This window comes from Lissotriton helveticus, chromosome 7 (genome assembly GCF_964261635.1).
Source record: "Lissotriton helveticus chromosome 7, aLisHel1.1, whole genome shotgun sequence".
Lineage (NCBI taxonomy): Eukaryota > Metazoa > Chordata > Amphibia > Caudata > Salamandridae > Lissotriton > Lissotriton helveticus.
This window is the reverse complement of record NC_136068.1, coordinates 381,093,954-381,116,798: the sequence shown is the minus strand read 5'-3', so window position 1 is coordinate 381,116,798 and position 22,845 is coordinate 381,093,954. Positions and strand designations below refer to the sequence as shown.

General features: G+C 42.6%; 1 protein-coding gene across 1 annotated transcript in view; it reads left to right on the top strand.

The window, feature by feature from the left end:
• The window catches only part of MMP24 (matrix metallopeptidase 24), a 481,913-nt gene that overhangs the window by 399,092 nt on the left and 59,976 nt on the right, over positions 1–22,845 (top strand). Inside the window, exons 6-7 of the mRNA XM_078652199.1 lie at positions 6,708–6,922; positions 9,604–9,742. Coding sequence (XP_078508325.1) covers positions 6,708–6,922; positions 9,604–9,742 — 354 coding nt within the window. The remainder of the gene's footprint in view (positions 1–6,707; positions 6,923–9,603; positions 9,743–22,845) is intronic.

Genomic DNA, 22,845 nt, shown 5'->3' with positions numbered 1-22,845 from the left:
ATAACATGCAAAACACTGCCCCGCTGTTGCAACCTAAGGCCATACAGGCGTGGAATGAGGAATTATAGACCCCACTGACAGAGGATCAAAGGACCTATTGTTGTGCCCAACTAACGGCCTTATCACCTAATTTTAAGTTGCGCTGAAACTTGAAGTATCTACACAGATTCTACAGGACCCCCTTTCAATTAAACCGCAAGGGGATTAAGGAGGACGACAGCTGCTGGAGATGTGGGGTGGCCCAGGCTACATTTCTGCACATGGCATGGGGTTGTCCACAGTTGTACTTGTTTTGGACTGCCATATTCACTACAATTCATGACATAATTGGCACCCTAGATGACCTGAACCCTTTACTGGGGTTATCAGGTTACGTTAGAGACACACCAGTTGTATTCCGCAAACTACACGCTATGCTCCTATTGTTTGCTAAACGCCGGGTAGCCATGCACTGGGGTAGGAAGGAGGCGCCTACCTTGAAAGAGTGGGTCCAGGATGTCACATTGGACACACGTAATTAACCCGGTTTTGGGAATTGATGCAGTTGGCATCCAGTAATGTATGTGGGGAACACGTAGCTACGCGCTCCACTTCCAGGTGCACTGCACGTAGGGATTCCAGATCCCGCTTCATTTTAAACCATTCTAACTCTTCTCAATTTTTACTGCGTTTTTCACACTTATTTTTCATGCTTTTGTTGTTTCACACATCAAATCCACAAGTTCATCGTCCTGTATTTCAGAAACTTCTCATATTACCTTGTGCCCTTCCGGACTTCTTTGAAAATAAGATCTTCATACACATAATAGTTCAGAGCAGCAGTCTTTTATTTCATTTCTTTCCGACCCAATGCATTTCGGGCTACATTTTAGGGAGTTGTCTTTCTAATCGTATGCATTTCACCTATTTTAACATCGAGTGCACTACTCTTAAATATCTCTTAAAATTATTTAAGAGTAGTGCACTCGATGTTAAAATAGGTGAAATGCATACGATTAGAAAGACAACTCCCTGAATGTAACTGCAATTGCTATAATGATACAAGAAATTGAGTGTCGAATAAGCTTTTTAAATGCCCAGTAAAAGGACCTCCCAAGAGGTGCACGATTAGGTTAGGGGTCAAGTCAAGATTCATGGTTTTAGCAAGTATAGTATAGCGTAGAGTAGCAATGCTTCCTTGGTTGTATATGTAATAGCATTGATTGATTTGGAATGTTATTGCTAGTATATAAAAGTGTCATTTTAAAAATGACTTTAAATAAGATATTGATTTTATGTATGAATAATGTATTGTTTAAAAATATCCATTTACAGCTACCCCTGACGAAGGGCTAAAATGTAGCCCGAAATGCATTGGGTCGGAAAGAAATGAAATAAAAGACTGCTGCTCTGAACTATTATGTGAGAAGAGTTAGAATGGTTTAAAATGAAGCGGGATCTGGAATCCCTACGTGCAGTGCACCTGGAAGTGGAGCGCGTAGCTACGTGTTCCCCACATACATTACTGAACTTGAGTGTATTTGGGCTTGCACAATCCTGGGTAGCACGCAATTGGTCAAAAGTTTTCGGTTGAAGTAAAAATTGGATATAATGGGAGAAAATGGTGTGCAGACCACCTACATGCATTGCAGTTGGCATCCAGGCCTAGGGACATATGGAGTCCTTCCTTGGAGTGGACATGTACTCGCTGGGAGGAGGGTGGGGATCTTCAGGAGCTCCTGGGGATTCACAGGTGAGTAATTGACGGCCTAGCGGTGAACGAAATTTCTAGATTTTGATGTATAATATACACTAGATACGCCTTAATAGTAGTAGTAGTAGTAGTAGGGATGTATGACGTTACAACGCATACTTGGTTGTATATGTAATAGCATTGATTGATTTGGAATGTTATTGCTAGTATATAAAAGTGTCATTTTAAAAATGACTTTAAATAAGATATTGATTTTATGTATGAATAATGTATTGTTTAAAAATATCCATTTACAGCTACCCCTGACGAAGGGCTAAAATGTAGCCCGAAATGCATTGGGTCGGAAAGAAATGAAATAAAAGACTGCTGCTCTGAACTATTATGTGAGAAGAGTTAGAATGGTTTAAAATGAAGCGGGATCTGGAATCCCTACGTGCAGTGCACCTGGAAGTGGAGCGCGTAGCTACGTGTTCCCCACATACATTACTGAACTTGAGTGTATTTGGGCTTGCACAATCCTGGGTAGCACGCAATTGGTCAAAAGTTTTCGGTTGAAGTAAAAATTGGATATAATGGGAGAAAATGGTGTGCAGACCACCTACATGCATTGCAGTTGGCATCCAGGCCTAGGGACATATGGAGTCCTTCCTCGGAGTGGACATGTACTCGCTGGGAGGAGGGTGGGGATCTTCAGGAGCTCCTGGGGATTCACAGGTGAGTAATTGACGGCCTAGCGGTGAACGAAATTTCTAGATTTTGATGTATAATATACACTAGATACGCCTTAATAGTAGTAGTAGTAGTAGTAGGGATGTATGACGTTACAACGCATACTTTTACCACGCCTACCATTACCACGCATTTTTTACAACGCAGGATCCATTACAACGCATACCATTACAACGCATGTATTTACAACGCAGGTACCTTTACAACGCATACCATTACAACGTAAGTATTGGTAAGTATATAATATTTTTTAAAATGTAATTTAATTAAAATTAATATAATGTAATTTAATTTAATTTAATTAATTTAATTTAATTTAATTTAATTTAATTAATGTAATTTAATTTAATTTAATCAATTTAATTTAATGTAATTTAAATTTAATTATATTTACTTTTTACCCTGTACCCCTTTACCCAAAAACCCAAAACTGACCCTGAACCCTAAAAATACCCCTTTACCCAAAAACTGAAAACTGACCCTGAACCCTAAAAATACCCCTTTACCCAAAAACTGAAAACTGACCCTGAACCCTAAAAATACCCTTTTACCCAAAAACTGAAAACTGACCCTGAACCCTAAAAATACCCCTTTACCCAAAAACTGAAAACTGACCCTGAACCCTAAAAATACCCTTTTATCCAAAAACTGAAAACTGACCCTGAACCCTAAAAATACCCCTTTACCCAAAAACTGAAAACTGACCCTGAACCCTAAAAATACCCCTTTACCCAAAAACTGAAAACTGACCCTGAACCCTAAAAATACCCCTTTACCCAAAAACTGAAAACTGACCCTGAACCCTAAAAATACCCCTTTACCCAAAAACTGAAAACTGACCCTAAACCCTAAAAATACCCCTTTACCCAAAAGCTGAAAACTGACCCTGAACCCTAAAAATACCCCTTTACCCATAAACCCAAACTTATAATATTTTTAATAAAATGATATACTTACCAATACTTACGTTGTAATGGTATGCGTTGTAAAGGTACCTGCGTTGTAAATACATGCGTTGTAATGGTATGCGTTGTAATGGATCCTGCGTTGTAAAAAATGTGTGGTAATGGTAGGTCGTTGTAAAAGTTGCGTTGTAAAGGTTGTATACCTAGTAGTAGTAGTAGTATAAGTAGTAGTACAGATGGGTCTGGTACTGACTGGTGATTTTTGGGTTTAATGTAATCTATCTTGCAATCTATTGTACTTCTGCTGCATAGTGATTCTTGTGATTTCAAAACTCTTTGATTTTTACTCTGTACAGGTGGAATTGTGCATCTGATTTTTTTGTAGGCATCATAATCATACACAACTGGATGGCTAATAAAAGACTGTAAGCAACTGGCTTGTTGTTCGCAATGTTTGTCGTTAATCAAAATGCTAATAAAGAAATTAAAAATAAAAAGTATTCAAACTGATAAATAAAAGGCACTGTCATTTACAATGCCAATAGCTTAAACTCTCGCAAATGCGAGACCTATTGCTTTGCAAATGCTTGTTTTAGTGATGGGACTACTCATGATTGTGTCAAATAACTCAGGATATAACCATCAAAAAAGGACGTATAAACTATCTCCACAATGACTGGTGCTAAGGCTGGGGCGGGTCCTTTAATCAAGTATGTGTGAGCCTGACACTGTTCATGGTCCTAATAATGGTCCTAATTTTAGAAGGAGTGGCTTTGGTTATTGAAAAGGCGGAAGTGGCATTTAGAAGCATTGATGGAGAAAGGGGATATGGTAAAGTTCAAGAATCCTCTAGCGAACTAATACCTTTGTGAATTTAATGTTCACATTTGTACATGCAAACATAAGCATTTTGTTTATTAATTTAAATCCTAAAATAGGTGTAAGGGCATTTTTACATCAAATCCCATCGCATAAGGAAACAGCATGATGGAGGAACAGGCTAACAGATACAGATTAGATGGCAAATTTGTACTTGAGTCAAGAGCATGACTGTGATAAATAACCGATAGTCTTGAGTCTTGGTGTAGGAGAGACTAAGCAGAGTAGTAGGAGATGCATGGGCAGGTGGGCCTATAGTTGCTTCTTAAATGGCAGAAGCGGGGGTATTTCTTCATGGAGGCTGGAAGAGAGTTGCATGCTGAGACGGCGGCTCCTGCGAAGGATTGCTTGCTGTCAATGGATGTCTTGACTTTCCGAACTTCCAAAAGGAAAGAGTTCTTACTTCCCAGGATTGTACCTCCCTCCCGAGATGGAGAGTAATTCAGCAAGTTTTAGTGGAGTCTGATTGTGTAGCGTTTTGTGGGCCGCGACACGTAGAGTCGGATTCTGGTTAGCCAGTGACGTTCCTGGAGAATAGGCGTGATGAGAACATGGGTTTTCTTGATGTGATAGCAAACAAACTGTAGGGATAGCTTAAAAATGGAACATGCAGGACACAGATGCCCATAGTGCTCTGAGGCGTCATCTAAGCTGCATGCAGTGGTGTATAAAAAACTTAAAAACATAAATAAACTGTGCATCTGCTTCTGGATGCCTATATTACAGAATGTACATTTTATAGCTGCAAGACATATTGCACTATGTAAGTGATGAGGATTTACAGTTAATGTAATCATCTGGAACAAAACATTCATGTAACCACTTAGCTTCAGTGGGTAATTAGCAGGTCTAGGTTTTTTTTATAAAGTAAATCATTGCGCCGGGAACTGCCTCTTTCTGTAATGGATTCCTGGTCCAAGCCTGACTATGGACCATTAAGCAATCCCACAACAGCTATTATGCACCGAGTTGCTGAGCCTTTGTTCTATGACCATACGTTGGCAACAGTACAGCAGGTGCAGTGGAACCAGGGCCCAGAGAGCTGCCAGGATACCCAATTCCTTCCTTGCACTAGGTCCCAGTACACACTGGTTGTGATACTGTGTGAACCTCTAAACTGAAGGCCAATTGAAGCCCTCAGTGCATAGCAGGAAGGATCCTTGCAACAGTACTGCAGATAACACTACAAGGATAATCAGCTAGATTCATCAAAGTGAAATCGGCTCGCAAAGGGCCAGATTCTGAGAATCTGGCCCTTTGCGAGCGTAATTTTTGCATTTGGGATTCATCATCCCAAATGCAAAAATCGCAATTATAGAATTCGCAAATTTGCGAGGAATTGCATTTAAGGAATCTCTATTTGAGATTCCTTAAATGCAATTCATGAAACATTTAAAAATTGCGAATTCGCAAATTTGGGCCGCTATTTACCGCAAAGTCAAACCTCGTGGTAAATAGCGGAAACTTAGAAAAATGCACTTAAGTGCATTTTTCTAAGTTGTATGTTACACACACACATGTCCCAAGGACATGTGTGTGCGTAACACCAGCATCCAATGTCATTTCAGGGGTGCAACAGGGTGTCCATTGGACACCCCTGCACCCTTGAAATCGCAAAATCAAAATGCGAACCGCTATTAGCCATTCGCACATTGATATGTCTTCCCATTCATTCCTATGGGCCTTTAGGCCCATAGGAATGAATGGGGAGTTATTCCTTATTTGCGATTAGCAATTAGCTAATCGCAAATAAGGAAGCTGTAGGAATCGCAATAAATATTGCGATTCCTTCATGAATCCCGTTTTGCGAGTCTGTAATAGCGATTCCTTATTATTCGCTATTACAGACTCGCAAAACATGCCGATGATGAATCTGGCTGAAAGATATTGTATTTATAAAATATTGTGAACCTCTGTGTACATGCCATTTATTACCCAATTTTTTTTTCTGAATGTAGGAGAATGTCATCTTTCCTGTACATACCCTACACCATTTTCAGTCCTGTGTATTATTTGTATTTCATTTTGTCATCATTAGCTTCATGATTAACTGCCCTTCCTTATCATCCATGCTTGCAGCACATTTACCCCACTACAAAATTGTAAAATCCAAGTCTTCTTTTTTGCTGCCCCAATATGGGCAGGTCACCTTTTGTTTTCGATGTTCTACTAGAGATATTTTTCTCTCAGTATTATTAAAAAGAACTGGTAGGACATCTATGTCAAATTATAATTGCAAAAATGTCCTATGTGTAAAAAACACGGTCAAAATATTGTATTTTTTAAATAATGTAGAGCTATATTGGAATTGACATAAAGAGCCCAATTCACAAAGGTAAACTCAGACATGAAGTCTAAGTTTACCTTTGTGAATTGGGCCCAGAGGGCGCTAATACTAACAGCAAAGTCTTATGTTTCTCTGTACTACTTTTTCCCAATAAAAATAAAGCTTTTGAATCATTAGCTTAACAGAAATGGCCATTCTTTCTGTTCCCATGCAGGTCCTCCCGCTGAGACCCTGGAGCCCACTAGGCCTTTGCCAACGCTTCCCGCCCGCAGAATCCATTCCACTTCAGAAAGGAAGCATGAAAGGCAGCCACGCCCACCACGGCAACCATTAGGGGACAAGCCGTCATCGCCAGGGAGCAAGCCAAATATCTGTGATGGCAACTTCAACACAGTTGCACTATTTAGGGGTGAAATGTTTGTTTTTAAGGTAAGGAAGATGTGTTCTGAGTCAAGCTCTCTTGGAGTTGCCCAATGATAACATTGGAATGCATTGAAATCGATAGTCCTCTCATTCTAGTTCAGTCACCCTGCCTCGTATAGACAGTGCTGGAGGAGCAGTGCTCTAAATGTTTAGCTGTCAGCTCTAGAACATACAGATCTGAGAGTGGGGGGGAATCTCACATTTCTAAACTAAAAAAGCAGTGGACCACAGGGTGAATAGGTGAGATGGCCGAGGTCTGGGATGGACTGTTCCAGTGAGGAGCTGGGGCAGCACTGCTTTGCATTAAATAGGCCTCTGGGGCTGATTTAGAGTTTGGTGGACTGAGTACAGAGTACCCTATCTGTCAAACTCATGGGTCACCTGCCTGATTTTAGGCAGGACGAACTGCAAGTTTTACGCGGACAGAGTAAAATATAATCTGTGGCTATGAATAGCCCGTACGCCTGACAGAGAGGGGGCCGTTAGAGGTAAGCTATCTGGCTGCCCACCTTATTACCTTACTTAGAGTGGACAGTCGGGGGGGCTTTTTTTTAACTGTCTGTTTTACTGTCTGTTAATGACAGGTATATCCTGAAGGTTATGGGCAGTAAAAGAAAAAACAACAATTATCTCCTCACCACTGGTGATAACTCCTATGGTGTGGGTGTCATTATTTGTTATTTTTCAAAAACAAACTTCTGCATTGAGTTTGTTTTTCAAAAATAAAAAAACTTTGGAAAAGTTTGATGGCCTGCAGTCATGTTTGATGGAGACGTCCGTCAAACATTTACTTCACTGGCAAAAACTGCCATGACAGCAGTTCCTGCCAATGTATGCAGATGCCTGCAGGCCGGCAGTAATCTTTACATTTTGCATGCGGAGCAAAAGCAGGATGGTTGGCGCAAAATACTCTGCCATCCTTTCTGTCTTCACTTCATCCACCAAACCCTATATCAGGCCCTCCCTCTGGAGTAGCAAAGTGAGTGAAAAACGATGATTTGGAATGATACCTCAAGCGATTTCCAGTGGTTAGATTAAGTGCAAGTATTCGTCCCATCAACTGGTGGGTATTTGATTGCCAGTAGTATGCCTAAAAACCTAAGAGTGGCACAGCATTTCAAGCCTACTACTGCCAATGTTAGTGAATTCCAAAAAGTAATACATTTGCATCCATTCAAGGAATAGTTATATGGGTGCAGATTTACTTCTTTTTTGTTTAACTAGACACTATATATATTTAAGTTTGTGGTCCAAAAATGAACAAGTCAAAACCTCTTAGTTAAATCAGATCAATGTGAAAAACACTCAAATATAGCAGACCCGACTAAGGGCCCAAGTCCCAACTACTAACCCAAGAGGGCTTTTATTTGGGGGTTGTCACACCCAAAATACCCCTCCCCCTTGATGCTACAGCCCTGCTTCTCCAGCCTTTCAAAGCTCCTGGCAAATCACCTTATGTCCTAGTACAACAAGTCACACACTTGCAAACATAGAGCTTAAAACATTTTTCATACTATTAAGCACTGTGTAAAGTTTGAACTTTTAAAAATGTATGGGACAGACCACAGATAAAGGAAAGGAGGGTCAGTCCGCAAGTTAAGCTAAGTAAAGCACGGACAGAAGTCACTCTAAATTTTCTGACAACAGTACAAATATGTTGTTTGCTAGATACTTCTAATCCCAGCGTGCCCACTCTATTCTAGGTATAGCACCCTATCCAAAAATGCCAGCATTCCCTTGTCTACAAAACCTGGAAACAGGCTGAATACTGGTACTGAGGGCTTTGTAAGAAATCAAAAGTACAATTTATGGACTAGGTATCCTGGAGCCATATTATCACTATAGGTATTTTAAATATTTAATACTCCAGGGTCCTCTCAGTGCTACGGAAGCAGGCGCAGGTGCTTATGTGGCAACTTCTGTAAGGCACACGCCAGATATATAGAGCTCCAGCTCATTACAAAATGGGAATTTGATCGTTTTAATTGAATCATGGCCCCATGCAAATGAGGGAACACCTAGGCACATGCACCTGTGCTATATTACAGGTACAGTTGCACAGACAAACAGTCCTTCATTGGTTGTTTTAACAGTAGGCCACAAAAGCAGGGGGTGCACAGTTAGTGTTCTCTCCATCCCGGGTACCTTGTGGAATTGGTATCTGAGAGTTCAAAGGTCCCCCAGGAAACCCAACCACACAGGATGCTGTCACTTCTGGGGAGGTTCATAGTTCTTCAAAAGGTCAGGAGTAGCACAGCAAGTGTATAACTACGGCCTGACGAGAAGTCTTACACAAGGGTGGGTGTCGACTGATATTGTACAAGTCCTAGTGGAATTTTCAGGATATCCATTCCAGGATCAAGGTGTCTTCTCACCAAGAAGATTTTGATCTAGAGTCTTGAGTTTGTCTGCCGTGCTGTCTCTGGCACATGCACTAACTTCGAGAGTTACGGCATGTGCTGGAGCCAGAGCTCCAGTTTGGGTAGGCCTCATCCAGTGAGGATGTACACTGGGTAGAAGCATTGCTGTGCACCATCCTCTGTAATAGGTCCCTGGTGCAATGTGCCTACTGGCATATTATATGCATATATACTTTATCATATCAAGGGTTGCAATTTCTGCACCTGAAATCACAGGATTGGTTTTCTCAGCTATCACCTCATGTTAGTGTATATCTTGTTTTTTAGGATCGATGGTTTTGGCGTCTCCGGAATAACAAAGTCCAAGAAGGATACCCCATGCAGATTGAGCAGTTTTGGAAAGGCCTCCCTACAAAAATTGACGCCGCATATGAGAGATCGGATGGCAAATTTGTATTTTTCAAAGGTACATTTTGACTTAATATCTAGTTTGGCATGAACGAGTTGTACTTTAAGAGATTGGCATATTCCTATCAAAATACAGCAATTACCATCACAACAAAAGATGTTGCCCCCCACCACATGTTGTGCCCCCTGTATGCATCCACATGGCGTGAGGCTCCTCCCTCACCACCACACTTTTCATGGCGGTCGCAACGCCATGAAAAGTTTGGTGAGGAGGAAACCCGTAGCGGCCCCGCCAAGCATATTGCAACCCCAGGACTGCTGCGCAACTACCAGGGAATGGCGGCTTCGTAGCAGTTGAGGATGTCCCAGTGCGGCCTGAACGCCCTAGTCATAATAGGTTGGTTGAGAGACTGCCACCGTGAGTCTGGTGGCCAGGGGACCGACAGACTCATAATAAGGCCCAAACAGATATTCAGGTCTTTCTACAGCACACCATAGTCTAACATACCCATGACTAATACAACACAGGGCAGTACTTGTCACCAGAATGAAGTTATACTGGTTACCTATGTATGTGCCCAGGATGCTTTCTGACAGGAGCACACAATGTTGAATAAATCATTAAATTACTTACCACATTAACACTGAGCCTAACATTAATAATCCTAATAATATCATATGCGTGTATAGTATTCCATGCCAAAGTCCTCTGACTTTGCAGCACTGTAATAACTGCTGACATAATTAATCAGCTTAACAGAACTTAATTTATCGACGTCGGAAGGACAAAGGGCTCAGATGGAGCAGTCAGGATTTTAACCTGTGCCTGCATGTAACACTGAATTCTCTACAGCAAGCCCTTAAATCGCTGGGCTATTGAAGCGCCTAGTAGTTGAACATCATTTGTTTCCCCCCTGAAAAAGGATTGATAACTTTATTTTTGGATCAACAATACTCATTCCTCGATTTCTGTGTCAACTACTGCCTTCGATCTACACTGAGGACAGCAGGGTTCACAACTTGAATTCAGCTTTGCATCTACACTACGGACAGTAGGAAATTCAGCCTTGATTTATTTAAGGTAGAGACACTTGTACTGGATGTATTTAGATTTTGTTAAAATAAGTGACAAAAATCATTCGTCGATATCTGTGGTGACTACTGCTTTCCATCTACAGTGCGGACAGCAGGGTTCACAACTGGAATTCAGCTTTGGATGTACACTACGGACAGCATGAAATTCAGCCTTGTTTTATTTATTTAAGGCAGAGATAATTGTATTCTATGTCCTCAGATTTTGTAAAAGGATATGATAAAAATAATTTCTTGATGTCTGTGCTGACTACTGCCTTCGATAAACAGTGAGGATAGCAGGGTTCACGACTTGAATTCAGCTTTGGATCTACACTAAGGACAGCATTGAATTTAGCCTTGATTTATTTAAGGCAAAGACAATCGTACTCTATGTCCACAGATTTTGTTAAACGATGCAAAAAAAAACATTCCTCAATGTCTGTGCTGACTACTGCCTTTGATCTACTATGTGAGGGCTCACGATTCAGGTGGAATGGCGATTGCACATGACGCATTTCAGTAGGCATTTCAGTAGGCAAGAGGCATTGTACCAGTGCGACCCGCCCGAACCATGAATCATTCGCTGGGTGCGCACACCCTGAATTCTTCAGGTACTTCTAACTCACTGCACCACAAGACATCTCCCCGTGGCCTTATTAAGGCAGAATTCACTAGGCAAAAAACATTGCTCCCAGTGTGGCCCCCCTGGACCACGCATAATCACAGGCTATGTACAAGGTCAGCGCCAAAGACACTAACTCAGTGCCCCATAAATCATCGCAAAGAAAAGTGAACAGTTTTATGTCACAGTCAGGCATACTATCACGTTTAAACAGAATTCATGCAGAATTCAATCGACAAAAGACATTACTCCAATTACTGTGCCTCCCCCGACCACGCATCATCGCAGGCTACGTACACGCTAAGCACCAAAGGTACTACTAACTCAATGCACCAAAAATCATCGTCATGTGGCCTTACTAAGGCAGAATTTACAAGACAAAAAACATTACTATCAGTACAGCCTAAATTTACGTAACAGTAGGGAAAATGTTGGACTTCATAGGGGTAAGATGTACTACTCCCAGTCCAGTCTGTGCAACAGTAGGGAAAGTGTTTGACTTTGGAGGGGTTACTTTAACTATTTCCACTCCAGTTCATGCAGCAGTAGGGATAGCATTGGACTTCGGAGAGGTTACATTTACAATTCCCACTCCCAGTCTGTGCAAAAGGAGAGATGTAGCCTTACGGTTAGAACGATCGACCTTGCAGCTGGGGAGTTTGGATTGAGTCTTGGCAGGGACGCTCAACATCCTGTGATTCTGGGCAAATCGCATAATCTCCCTGTGCCTAACAAAAGTGAATGTGTCCATCTGTAACTGGTGCTCATGTAAAGTGCTCGGATACCCGATGTCTCAGGCTAGTTTGTGCTATATAAAACGAAAAAAACAAAACCAAAAAAAACAGTAGGGAAAGTGTTGGACTTCAGAGGGGTTCAATTTAGTATTCCCACTCCAGTCTGTGCGACAGTAGGGAATGCGTTGGACTACTTCACTTCATACACATTACATATTTGAATAGCCATGTTAAGTGGAGTAGTGTGGCTCACTGGTTAGAGGCGGCAGACCCGAGAGCAGAAGTCGGCCCGGGACCAGGGTTCGATTCCCGACGCGGCAGGGTCGTGGACCTTGGTCAGCGGACTCGATAATTCTCGCTTCGGTGCTTACTCTAATCAGAGATCACACTCGGCAACTCTGGGCATTAGCTTGCCTAATCTCCACAACGGCCCCACCAATTCCGGGGATGCCTGGCTCCACCTTGGGGACTCCCAGCAGGGACCATCCCACAGGGAAAGCCAGGACGGGTTCCCCAGAGTTATACAGCGCCGGGACGCCCCGTTGCTGGGGCAGCTGTGCGCTTTACAAGTATACTACATTTACATTTACATTTACATTTACATTTAATTTAGAAAAAATATCAAACTCTTAATATAAACATCACTTAACATATAAATATATATATATATATATATATATATATATATATATATATATATATATATATATATATATATATATGAAGGCTCCTCGTTCAAAGAACGCACCACACTCACGGAGGTTGTCAGGTCAGTGCTTTATTCACAGCGGCATGCACAGTGGCTTCAGACACAGGAGAAAGTCTCTGATGAATTCAGCGACCAAAGTTCGTCTTGTTTGTGATCCGACGCGTTTCGAAGGTCTTAGCCTTCTTCTTCAGGGAAAAGACGAGCAGTGCTTTGAATAAAGCAAGTCCATTTTATATGACACGCCTATTATCAGGCTGGGCTTATGCCGCAATGTCTCATGGAAGTTGTAGGCCCGCAATTATTTGCTTGGGGTATCTCCCGTTATTGCCCTAAGCCGCTGTCTTCAGGCACTTACAGGGCACCTCCTCGCCGACCACGAGGCATCCTGTGGATCGGAGTAAGGTGCGGACTATTCGCGCATTCTTAGCAACCTGGATGGCTGCCGTTTCACGGCTCCGTGTCAGGGTGTCTCAATGGCGGTGCTAGGTGTATGCAGTACTGCTGCTAGGCTCCAGGGTCCACCAAAGCGCCTTGTGCACTCTTCAGGGCGGGTGCGGTGAAACGGCGGTGGGTCCGTTGAAATATGAAGGCTCCTCGTTCAAAGAACGCACCACACTCACGGAGGTTGTCAGGTCAGTGCTTTATTCACAGCGGCATGCACAGTGGCTTCAGGCACAGGAGAAAGTCTCTGATGAATTCAGCGACCAAAGTTCGTCTTGTTTGTGATCCGACGCGTTTCGAAGGTCTTAGCCTTCTTCTTCAGGGAAAAGACGAGCAGTGCTTTGAATAAAGCAAGTCCATTTTATATGACACGCCTATATATATATATATATACACACACAAAATAATTTACAAATTTACAAAATGTATAAACAATAATTTTCAATTAAAAAATAATGGTAATTTAATTATTACTTAATTAACTTTCCACCCTATACCTCTACAAACCTAGCATCCCACACCTAAAATATAACTAAAATAAGTATAACACAATTTACTGAATTGATAATTAAGTAACTAATTAACAATTAATTGATACTTAATTTCTTAATTAATGTCACAGCCAACAACCTAACAAACCCAGTAGCCCACACCTAAAATATAACTAAAGTATATATTTACACAATTTACATTCTTATGAATCAATTAATTATTTAATAATACATTAATAATGATTTGTAAAAAACATTACTTAATTAACATCCCAACCTGGTTGTACGACGGTACAACGCATGCAATTACTTAGCATGCCTTTGAAACACATTTTTTTGGGCACATAATGTTACCGCAAATATGCATTTAAAACACATGCCAATACAGCTCTTTGCTTTTAAATTTAAAAATAATGAATTTGTGGGGGGAGATTTTCACTGTAAAAACATGTGCGCAAACAAAGTCCATGGTAAATGCACAACGAGGTAAATACCTTGTTGTAAAGGCTGTTTCTCCCACCCTATACCCCTACAAACTGAGTAACCTGCAACTAAACTAAATCAGTATTACATAAGCTACATAATTAATACTCACTCCCAAAATGAATAATACAGTTATAACTATGAACTATTTATTATTTAATTAACTTCCCACCTTAAATACCTACGAACCTAGCAGCCCACACCTACATTTTAACAAAAGTAAATGTTTAATACTCAATTTACATAATTAATAACCAATTAAATAATTAATTTTAAATTAAACATCAATTGTTAATTATTACCTAATTAACTTCCCACCCTATACCCCTACAAACATAGCAACCCACACCTAAAACGTAGTAAACTAAATCAGGATTACATAATTGTTAGAAATGGGGGTCTCTAGTTTGCAGGTTGTTACCCTGTCCAAGTGGAGACACTTCTTTCTAGTCAGGATAAGGGGATACACTTCTAAAGTAACCCCTGCTCTGACCCCTTGGTAGCTTGGCATAAACATTCAGGCTTATCTCAGAGGCAGTGTGTAAAGCATTTGCCCACAACCAGCAGTAATACAGTGAAAATACTACAAAAGGACACCACACCAGTTTTAGAAAAACATCCAATATTTTATCTTAGCAAAACAAGACCAAAAACGATAAAAATCCACCATACAGTTCTTAGAATTATCTCCAAGCAAAAATAGACGTACAAATACAGTTCCTTGAAGTCGATAGCCCAATCCAGGACTATCAAGGCGTCGTGAACAACAAATCCAAATAGTTCTGGCTGACTGCGGTGGCGTGGGCCAGCTTCAGTGTTGGGAAGACCCGCAAACAGTATCTTTAGAAATGCAGGACTGCAGTGACCTCGCGATGAGCCTCAAAGAGCTGGCACCGGCAGTCGTCTGCTCCGGAGTTCGCTGCAGCAGTCATTGGGCTCTTGAAGTCAGATGTGTTGCAGATTGAATCCGTGCAGTTGAAGTCAGGAGCACTGCCATCGGCGGGCGGCGGGGCTGCAGTACAAAGTGCAACGGTGTGGTGTGCGGTGCCCTCAGGTCGTGGTGCAGGCAGCTGCTTGGTGACGGTCATCCAACGGTGTCGGTGAGACCAGTGGTGCGGTGCTAGCAGGTCACGGTGTAGGTAGCGGAGTCATGGTTGCTGAAGTGCTGTCGTCAGCTGATTAACTGAAGTCAATGGTGATGTCGTCGGTAGGTCAAGGCAGTGGTGTGGGCCGGGACGGTGCATTGTGTAACGGGCAATGCCATCAAACCATGGTGCAAGCAGCAACATTGATGTCAGTGTGGAGCATTGTCATCGGGGGTGGTGGGAAGCTAGGCCATGCGAAGTGCAGTGCCCACAGGTCACGGTGCAAGCAGCAGCTCGGTGGCGTCGTCGGGCAGCGTCATCGTCGGTGAGACCAGGGTTGGTTTTTCTTTTGTTGCAGCACAAAACACACAATTCCCAGTGCTGGTACAGATGATCTTGAAGTCTTTGCTGTTCCTGAGACTTCTTGATCAGGGGGCAAGCTCTACCTCAAGCCCTTAGAGAAACTCAAACAAAGATGTTGTAGAAAGTTCAGTCCAGTCCTTTCTCTGCACAAAACAGAAACAGCCACTGCAGGCCAATACAGCAAAGTGGTAGTTCCTCCTCACAGCTTCTCCAGCTCTTTCTTCTTGGCAGCTTCGTTGATCCAAAATAGTTCTAAACTTCTGGGGGCAGGGCCCCAATATTTATACCATATTTTCTCTTTGGGGCAAGGGTCTCTGAGCCCAATACAAGCCAGTTCTGCTCTCTCTGACCCATCTACACTACAGGAGGTGGAGACAGCATTGTGCAGAGAAAACATTGCCTATTCAGATGCTAGTGAAAACTTCACCTACCATTCTAAATGCAAACCAGGCCTATTTAGCCCCACTATGAGTCACCCAGGAAAGGCCAGACACACCTCAACCCCCTTGCATCTGTCTAAAGTGAATGCACATCCCCAGACCCTATCACTCCAAAACCAAACAGTCAATACACATACCAGCAGAGGTCCACCGAATGGGTAAACAAGAAAATGCCTACTTTCTAAAAGTAAACAGAGGAAATCCAACATTCAAAGGGAAGGGGGGGACGGGAGAGTGATCAATGAGTATTGAAACACTCAGTGTTTGTAAAAATACCCCTCACACACCAAAAGGCCCCTTGGTGTCATGCTTCATCATCGGGGTCTTCGCACCCCTCTATCGGGATGCGGCGTGCTTCGACCTACCGCTACGCGGGAGCACTTAAGGTATTGGCTATGTGTGGTGTACAGTGTGTGGGGTATGTATTTAAGTGAGTAGGGGGTGTGGTGAAAAAAGTTAAAAAGTACCTGGCACTAGAGTGTTAAAGAAAAACAATTTTATTCTGAACTCTGGCTGGTACTGTTAAAAGAAAGTGCAGGGCGTGGTCAAGTCTATTATATTAATGAACAGGACCTCTGATGTGCTTTGGTGTCGACATGTTTCGGAGGCAAGCTCCTTCTTCAGGACAGGGGCACAAACTCCCTTCCCTACTCACGTCTTCTATTACAAAAAAATAAATGTGTATTTACAAAAAAGTGAATTTTAACAGGAATAGGCTAAGTGTGCCTACAGCGGTCTGCTACAAGCTCAATGACCTGTAGAAAGACAAAAATAACACCTAATGGTTACCCATGTAGCGGGTAGTTCATGCAGGTGCAGTCACCTGGAACCTCACCATTTGCTTTTTAATAAGCCTGTTGAAAAAAGGGGACTCACAATACATACAACATGAAACACATAAAAACTAGGATTTACTGTAAGTTGTATTCATACTTGTGAAGCTTGGTTGTAGGCTTCATGAGCAAAATAGGAACGTCGGGGTGCTGCTCCAATGGCTATTTGTAGTGGAGAATGATGCAGCTTTTATAATTCAATCTCTCACACTTACTTATGTAGAAGAGTGCAGATGGTCATAGGATATTAGTTCCTCCGTGCTATACTCACAAGGTCAGGACGCTCTGATCGCCGCCTTACCCCTCACGCTGCTCCGCTGGTGTGGAGTCAGGTAATGGTCATGGTTATTTATACCCCGTTTTGCTAATTGATCGGAAGTAGAAGTGTTTCCATGTATGGGTATTCCGCTTTCCAACCATATAGGGCATTCGTATGTAATAGACGCGTTAACACGGGATCAGCGTCTGCTTGTACAGGTGGTTGGTTATGAGCGTGCGCATCAGACTGCCGCTGTTCTTATGCGCACGCGTATTAGAGAAAGATGTGTCTGTTCTTAGCGCATGCGCATTGTACACCCGCGCGTCAAGCTGAATGTCTTCAGCGCGCGTGTGTTAATTGTGTATCAGTGTTATTAATGCGCGAGTGATGAAATACAATGGATAACCAGCCACGGCTTAGTTCGGGGGAAACAGAGTTTATCGGCTTTGCACGGATGGTCTTCATATTTGATAAGTCACTCGACCAGATCAGGTCGATCATTTGGAGTGAGCACTAATCAGTGTAACAGTCTAAATATTGCACAGCAAGGGTCTTCTTTTCGCATATTACTATCTACATTACGTTGACAGTTGACTCCATGGGACATCATCGTTAAGCCCAATTAGATGGGTACCCAATCGGAACACCCACCGTTGTTCCTTTTGGAAAAGACCCACATCAGAGGGTAATTGTTCAATGACAGTCCATTTTAAGTCGTTGACGCAGTGTTGGGTAGTCAAAAAATGCGTTGCCATTTTTGTTGTGCTTTTTTTACATCGCACATTACTTTTATGTTCATTCATGCGTGTTTTGATGGCTCGTGTGGTCATTCCCACATACTCAAGGTTGCATGGGCACTTTATAAGGTAAATTACGTTTTTTGAGTTGCAATTCGTGAATCTTCTTTGTTCCCATGTGGAGCCATTACTAAAGTTGAGTCTGGTGCTTTTTTCTGTCAAATGACAACTGCTGCAGTTACCGCATGGAAAATGACCCTGGACGCCTATAGATGGTTGTAAGGTCACAGTCGTTGGTTTTGGTCTGGTGTGTACCAGTATGTCTCTGAGGTTGCGTCCCCTGCGATGTGCAAACATTGGTTTTTCTAGATCTAACTACCCACTTGTTAATATTCGCCAATGTTTGTTAACAATTTTGGACACCTCGTTTGACATTGTGTTGAACGTTGTTACACAGATCGGTCGTTTGTTTTCTGTGGACTCCTTAGTTCGTTCCTCCAACAGTGCTTCTCTGTTATTGTTTTTCGCCCTCTTTAATGCTTTGTCGATAATTCTTTTGGGATATTCTCGTTGTTTGAGTTTTTCTTTCAGGTCGTTCGCCTGCCTCTTAAATTGGGACATATCTGTGCAGTTGCGCCTTAGGCGTAAAAACTGTCCATATGGCACATTTTCCCGGAGGTGTCGAGGGTGAAAACTGTCGTACCTCAGTAGACAATTCCTAGAGGTTGATTAAAAATGAGTGGTTCTTTTTAACACCCCTGCATCTGCGTAAATGTTGAGGTCCAGGAACACCAATGTTTGGTCTGAAATGGTGCTCGTGAATTTTAGGAAAGCATTTTGGTTGTTCAACCATTCCTGAAAATTCTCAGCTGATAGGCGATCGCCTTCCCAGATGACCAGGATGTCGTCGATATACCTCTTCCAGCATTTTATATTCGACCTGTATGGATTCTGATCATGGAGAATCCTGTTTGTCTCAAGATGGTGCACGTAGAGTCCAGCCAGGCTTGGAGCAAAGGTGCTTCCCATGCTGGTCCCATGGCATTGTTGATAAATCGTGCTTTTGTACTGAAAAAAGTTTTTTTGTAAAGCCAGAGAAATGCATTCCAGAACCAATCCTCGTGGTGTTTGATATTTCCATGGTGTGGAAAAAAGCACCTCCTCAATGATCACCAATGTTTCATCATGGGGAAGGCTGGTGTAGAGGCTTTCCACATCAAGGGACATCAGAAGTTGGGTTTTTGGGTCAAATGTTGTTTCTTGCAGTAGTTGTAGAACGGCCTTAGTGTCCTTTAGATAGGTGTTTGTAGATTGTACTAAAGGTCTCAGAAAGGCATGAGCGAATTTCGACAGTGGTTCTAAAATTGAGCCAATGCCTGAGACTATCGGTCGTCCCGGGGGGTGATTGAGATCCTTGTGGATCTCAGGAATACTGTAGAAATATGGAATGCGTAGTTTTTTCTGCTCCAGGAATTCGCCTTCCTTTTTGCTCAACCAGTCGTGTGTTAGACCTTCCTCAATCATTCCCCCGATTCTAGTCCTGAGGTTTTCTGTGGGATCCTGATGAAGGACCATGTAGTTGCGTCTATCCGACAGGAGTCTCAGACACTCGTTATCGTAATCTTCAGTTGATTGTAAAACTATGGCTCCCCCCTTATCTGCTGGTTTAATAACTATGCTTGTATCTCCAGATAGGGTTTTCAAGGCAAGTTGTTCTTCCTTAGTTGTATTATGGAAAGTGCGTGTGGTTGACACATCCAATTTGTTGACCTCTGTCATGACCGCCTTTTCAAAAGCTAGTAACTCAATAGGGAGTACTGGGTCAGGAGGTGTGAAAGTAGATTTAGGTCTCAGACCTGTATCTGTTGTCAAGGCTTGTGTGGGTTTGTCTGCAAAGAAAGCCTGCAGTTTCAATTTGCGTACAAATTCCTTCATTTCAAGGTTCACCTTGAAGATGTCTGGTCTCTGCGTTGGTACGAATCCCAAGCCTTTATTCAATACCTGTTGTTGGATTCTCGTCAGAGGTTTGGAAGTTAAATTCACCACTAAGTCCCTCTCTGGTTGCTGGTTGATGTTTGGTTGGGCAAGGAGCCTGTCATGCTCCTGGTTTGCCGGGGGTTCCCTTGGTCTGTCTCCTCCCATGTGACATTGTTGCCTTTCCGGTTCTTTCCCCGTGTCCCTGGGCGGGAGCCTAAAAAAGGTTGTGGACCATAGAAACCTCCATTAAAGTCTTGGTTCCATTGCGGAAATCCCTGGGCATCCGTAGGGTGGTTGAACTGGAATGGCTGGAATGGTGTTGGTCCCATGTATTGTGGAAACTGGGGTGGGAATCCTCTCCACCCTCGTTGTCTTGGGAACTGTTGTCTCCTTTGCCTCCATCCTCCTCTATTCGGGCGGTTTCTTCTACCACCGCTGGAATTTGAGCTGGTGGAACTATTGTCTGACCCATCACTGTCAGTATCATTTCTCGTGGATACATAGTCGGCCTTGGTGTATGGATAGGTTCCTTCAGGTGTGAATTTGTCTTTATCTTTGCTCAATTTATTGAGTTTGCTCTGCTTCAAAGTAAATTCAAATTCTGTCATTTGTTGCTTGAGCTCATCTAGTCTGATTTTAAGGTCCTCAGTTGACATATACGTGTTTAGTTTTACCTCGATCTTTCCAATATCAATCTTTAGCTCCTGTGTGATTCTGGTTGCTGTGTTTATAATTAGGACCAACCAGTCCCTGGTACAGTGCCATGAGATTAATGACCACTCCTTCTTGAACTGCATGTCTGTCTGGAAAATAAAAGGTTCATTTTTTACGATCAAGCCTGGTGGTCCCATTTTATTCCTCAGGTATTCAGTCATTATCAGGCCGTGTAGAGCTGCCTTTATCTGGTTGCGTCTTAGTTTCACCAATTCGTTCCAGTCATCAATATTTGGGCCGGTTTCAGGGTTGTTGAGTCCCTCAAAGGGGTTCACTGCAGTCAGGATTCTGTCTATTTCATCTTCGCCAAAGGTTAGGCCATGTTCGTCCTCCATATTTAGTGACCGCTGTGGTCTACAGTTACCTAGTATATGTGATTATGTGTTGTAAAGAGAGTAAAGGGTATATCTCCCGCAGCTGCACGCTGCCTAGACTATAACAAAACCAGAGGAGGGAGGTAGAGCTAATCGTTGGATTTATGCTCCACTTGGTACTTAAGTAAACAGAGGAAATCCAACATTCAAAGGGAAGGGGGGGACGGGAGAGTGATCAATGAGTATTGAAACACTCAGTGTTTGTAAAAATACCCCTCACACACCAAAAGGCCCCTTGGTGTCATGCTTCATCATCGGGGTCTTCGCACCCCTCTATCGGGATGCGGCGTGCTTCGACCTACCGCTACGCGGGAGCACTTAAGGTATTGGCTATGTGTGGTGTGCAGTGTGTGGGGTATGTATTTAAGTGAGTAGGGGGTGTGGTGAAAAAAGTTAAAAAGTACCTGGCACTAGAGTGTTAAAGAAAAACAATTTTATTCTGAACTCTGGCTGGTACTGTTAAAAGAAAGTGCAGGGCGAGGTCAAGTCTGTTATATTAATGAACAGGACCTCTGATGTGCTTTGGTGTCGACATGTTTCGGAAGCAAGCTCCTTCTTCAGGACAGGGGCACAAACTCTCTTCCCTACTCACGTCTTCTATTACAAAAAAATAAATGTGTATTTACAAAAAAGTGAATTTTAATAGGAATAGGCTAAGTGTGCCTACAGCGGTCTGCTACAAGCTCAATGACCTGTAGAAAGACAAAAATAACACCTAATGGTTACCCATGTAACGGGTAGTTCATGCAGGTGCAGTCACCTGGAACCTCACCATTTGCTTTTTAATAAGCCTGTTGAAAAAAGGGGACTCACAATACATACAACATGAAACACATAAAAACTAGGATTTACTGTAAGTTGTATTCATACTTGTGAAGCTTGGTTGTAGGCTTCATGAGCAAAATAGGAACGTCGGGGTGCTGCTCCAATGGCTATCTGTAGTGGAGAATGATGCAGCTTTTATAATTCAATCTCTCACACTTACTTATGTAGAAGAGTGCAGATGGTCATAGGATATTAGTTCCTCCGTGCTATACTCACAAGGTCAGGACGCTCTGATCGCCGCCTTACCCCTCACGCTGCTCCGCTGGTGTGGAGTCAGGTAATGGTCATGGTTATTTATACCCCGTTTTGCTAATTGATCGGAAGTAGAAGTGTTTCCATGTATGGGTATTCCTGCTTTCCAACCATACAGGGCATTCGTATGTAATAGACGCGTTAACACGGGATCAGCGTCTGCTTGTCCAGGTGGTTGGTTATGAGCGTGCGCATCAGACTGCCGCTGTTCACATGCGCACGCGTATTAGAGAAAGATGTGTCTGTTCTTAGCGCATGCGCATTGTACACCCGCGCGTCAAGCTGAATGTCTTCAGCGCGCGTGTGTTAATTGTGTATCAGTGTTACTAATGCGCGAGTGATGAAATACAATGGATAACCAGCCACGGCTTGCCTCCGAAACATGTCGACACCAAAGCACATCAGAGGTCCTGTTTATTAATATAACAGACTTGACCTCGCCCTGCACTTTCTTTTAACAGTACCAGCCAGAGTTCAGAATAAAATTGTTTTTCTTTAACACTCTAGTGCCAGGTACTTTTTAACTTTTTTCACCACACCCCCTACTCACTTAAATACATACCCCACACACTGTACACCACACATAGCCAATACCTTAAGTGCTCCCGCGTAGCGGTAGGTCGAAGCACGCCGCATCCCGATAGAGGGGTGCGAAGACCCCGATGATGAAGCATGACACCAAGGGGCCTTTTGGTGTGTGAGGGGTATTTTTACAAACACTGAGTGTTTCAATACTCATTGATCACTC